General features: G+C 39.3%; 1 protein-coding gene across 2 annotated transcripts in view; it reads right to left on the bottom strand.

Moving 5' to 3' along the window:
- The window catches only part of PPEF1 (protein phosphatase, EF-hand calcium binding domain 1), a 97,160-nt gene that overhangs the window by 54,901 nt on the left and 38,143 nt on the right, over positions 1-4,116 (bottom strand). For both annotated transcript variants that reach the window (XM_012730370.1, XM_004690079.2), the window contains one exon: positions 2,944-3,004. In XM_012730370.1, the coding sequence (XP_012585824.1) occupies positions 2,944-3,004 (61 nt within the window). The remainder of the gene's footprint in view (positions 1-2,943; positions 3,005-4,116) is intronic.

Below are 4,116 nucleotides of genomic sequence, written 5' to 3'. Positions count from 1 at the left end.
TGTCTTTTGGGTAGATACCTAGGAGTGGGATTGCTGGGTCGTAGGGAAGCTCCATGTTTAGCAGTTTGAGGAACCTCCAAACAGTTTTCCATAGTTGTAGTCACTTAATTTTTTAAAGGTGTGTGAAGCATTACCATGGTTTTAACAATCAGAATTACAAAAAAATACACTGGAAGAAGGTAAATATGTCATCAGTGTCTGGTTTATACTGCATTCACTTTTGTACAAATAAGCAATGTCTATGCAAATATACATGGGGGGTATGTATATGTGTATATATATACTTATGGGGAGGGAAGGAGTGAAGGAGGCAGGGAGAGTCTACTGGATCTTTCCTAAACCCTTTGAATCTGCAGCTGGTCTTGTGACCTGTTTTGACCCACAGCACACGGCACAACTGATTCTGTGTGAGCTCCAGAGCACAGACCTCAAAAGGTCTTGCAACGCTCACCTTTGCCCTCTTGCAATGCAGCTGTCATGGAAAGAATCCCAGGACATCCTGCTTGACAGAGAGGCTGCATGAGGAGAATCGAGATATTCAAGTTAACAGCCAACGCTGAAGTCCCAGATATCTGTGTAAACCTGTGGACCTTCCTGCCTAGTCCAGTTCAACTGAGTGAACCCAACTGACACCCATGGAACAAAGACAAGCTATCCTTCCTGTTCAAGAGCCTGACCCACAGAACACAAGCAATAAGAAGGACTGCTGCTTTTAAGTCACTGAACTTGGGGGTAGCTTGTCACATAGCCACATACAGCTGAAAATAAGTACAGAGAAAAACAAAATAATATATATGTTCACCAAAAAGACTTGTTCAATGATATGATAGCAATACAATTTAAATTACCAAATCTAGGGCCCTCCCTGGTGGCTCAAGGGATTAAGTCAGCACTATGAAGCTATCCACAGCCACTGCAGCAGAATTTCAATCCCCAGCCCCAGAGCTGACCCACATGTCACAGCAGACCTCTCCTGTCTCCCCCACTGCTCCCCTCAGCAGTGGATTTCAGTAGTTCCGCCTGTTCTGCTCCCCACTCTGTCTCTGGTGAGTCCTCTCACTCTCCTCCCACTCCTCTGGCCTGTACCCCAGTTCTTGTATGCATACATAAATCTTTCAAAAAACTTTGAAAAGTAAATTCCTAAAACTAATAAAAACCAATGTCCATACACATTAGAATGAACAAATATTTGTAAAATGGCATATTATAAAAAGAATGACCAAACGGCCACAACATGAGATGGTCCATTCAAAACTGTATGTGCTTTGGCCCTCCCTGGTGGCGCAGTGGGTTAAAGCACTGCACTGAGAAGCTAACGCCACTTCTGCATGAGTTCAATTCCCGCCTGCCTCGGAGGAGACCACATGGCGAGGCAGACCTCTCCTGACCCGCCCACTGCTCCCCTCAGCAGTGTACTTCGTTGATCTGCCTGTTCTGCTCCCCACTCTGTCTCTGGTGAAGCCTCTCACCGCCCCTGAGCCTCTGGCCTGTACCCCAGTTCTGTATGTACAAATAAATAAATCTTTTAAAAAAAAAAAAAAAACTGTATGTGCTTCAATTGATCCAGCAAAGTTCAAAACAAGCAAAACTAATTCAGGATGTAGGATCAGGAAGTGATGGGTAGATTTGGGAGGAATGGTAAGAGGGTTTCTCTGGCTCTGATAATGGGCTTTTCTTTTCCTGGATGCCAGAGACAAGCTTGCGTTTACTTTGAGGAAATGTACTAAGTCATATAAATGCGATTTATGTACTTTTCTGAATGAAGTAAAAGTTTACATAAGACTAAACCACTGTCCCCTTCTTTGATAAAAATGTTTTTATATTTTTAAATCACCTGTAGAACTTTTTTAATGTAATTTTTTTCTTTTAAACAGGCTAAGTAAATATCTCTGTACTGGAATCCAGCCATTTTGGGCTAAGAATCCTCATAAATGATCCTGATGCAGAGTCCAGACTGAATTATTAGGTTATTAGCAGACAGAGTGCTGTTTCACTTCATCATTACTATAATTTCTTACAAAAATATTTTTTCCAAAGAACATGAAGCACAAACAACTATCTTCAAATTGTAATTATCTAAAAGAAAGAAAATGGCAAAGTACCCATACCCACCCACTCCCCATTCCTCAGGTTTGGCTATTTCACCACTCAGAGAGCTTCTGCAGACCATTAAATGCTTTAATTAGTTTCATACATATGCACTGCATTCAAAGAATGCCACTAAAACAACTTTCTTTCTCCACACTGAAGGGTGCTCACCAGATTGAAAAGATGCTCTTAGACACCATATACATTTTTAACTAGAGCAGAAAATGGTTGGCTCTAATTTTTTTTTTTTTTAAGTTTTTAAGTCTAGAGTGTACTTCAAAGATAACAGACCATAGCTTATAGGAGAAATGTATTCTGTAAATAACCATGTTAAAATCTTTTTTTAAGTACACCTATATTGCTCATCTCTGAAATGAGTTATGTAATCATTTCAAACTGATTAAATAAATGATAAATAGCTAGCTAGGTACCTACCTATCTATGCAGAAAACAAAGACATGATAAGGCCAACTGTATTCAATCTAGCATTTTACCTGTATCTGTTTCATAAAATATTTTTATATCTCAGCCTGAAAGTTTTGTGAATAAAAGATAATATCCTCTTTACTAAGCTAACTACCATACCTCAGTAGACTATGGTTCAGAGAAGATAGAGACAAATTAAAGTTGAATCCAATCCAATCTCATTTTTTGAGAGAAAATTAAATGATCAAATTAGTTGACCCCCATCAGAAAGGGAAAATGTCAGCTGGACTGATGTCACTGGTTGGTTGCTGTCACACACACACAAGTTGGGTGAGAAGCTTTTTAATGTCTTATATTGCTTGCCCATTCCTTGATGAGCACAATTCAACATGTGGGGCCATTTTTCAAAATACTTAACTTTTTTCTTACCTGGATCATTCTGATTTATGTGTGTGTAGTTTTCCAACAAGAAGGAGAAGAAATTGGATAGCTGGATGAAAGAAAAATACATTAATCAATTACTGAACCGTTTGGGACAAACTGTGATGCATATCACCCCTCAACATTCCCAATGAGATTAGGTTAAGCTCAGACTTTTCTGGAAGCCATCTTTTTGCCTAGTTTTTCCTCCTGTCCTATCTTGCTTTCTTCATTCCCTTATAGGTTTCTCTTGAGAACACTTTCTCAAGAAATCACTTCTGCCAGAGTATTCAGACTCTGCTTCTAGGAAGCCAACCTAAGACAGTACTAGGCTTTGTTCATTATGAGCGCTCCTTTTCCTTTTGGTGGTATGATTAAGAGTTAAGGAATATGTCAAGTGTCACTATTTGGACAGAAGAGAGGGAGGAAGTGAAGAAAAGAGGGGAAGAGGGAAAGATGGAAATCCACCAACATCCTAACCATCACCTAGTTGCTGCCTCTATGACTACCAATTTTCAGCAAACGCTTGCATGTACACAGCACAATTAACTCCTTTTGCCAAGTTCTGCCTCCCATGAAGAGTGAACACTAAGGAGCCTTATCAATCTAGAAGTAGGTCTGGGAGTTGAGGGAAGGAAGACTTCACCAAAATATATGATTTTAATGCTGCTGATGGGTTTCTCAATTAAGAGTCAACAGAAACCACACATGAGATAGCATTTCAATGCACAAGGATGGCTATAATCAAGAAGAGAAAATTACAAGTGTTGAAACAGATGTGGTGAAACTGAGCCTTTGTACACTGCTGGTAGGAATGTAAAACAGTACAACTGCTTTGGAAAACAGTTCAGTAATTACTAAAAAAGTTATACACAGAATTACCAGATGACCCAGCAATTCCACTCCTGATATATACTCCCAAGAGAACTGAAAACATGTACACATAAAAACTTTCACACAGATATTCAAAGTATGAGTATTTTTAATAGCCCTGATTTTTGGGAGATGATGAAAAAGTTCCAAAATTTATTATGGTGTGGATGTTTATACAACTTTGTGAATTTACATTATAAATGGGTGAATTGTATTTCAATAAATCTATCATAAAGAACCAGTATTTAAAATGCTGGTAGTGCAACAGGTTAAAAGCACAGCACTGGGCCCTCGCTGGTGGTGCAGGGG

The sequence above is a fragment of the Condylura cristata genome, unplaced genomic scaffold (genome assembly GCF_000260355.1).
Source record: "Condylura cristata isolate star-nosed mole 26May11 unplaced genomic scaffold, ConCri1.0 scaffold00027, whole genome shotgun sequence".
In the NCBI taxonomy this organism is placed as follows: domain Eukaryota; kingdom Metazoa; phylum Chordata; class Mammalia; order Eulipotyphla; family Talpidae; genus Condylura; species Condylura cristata.
Note: the sequence above shows the minus strand (reverse complement) of the source record. Positions and strands in the feature narration are given on the sequence as shown.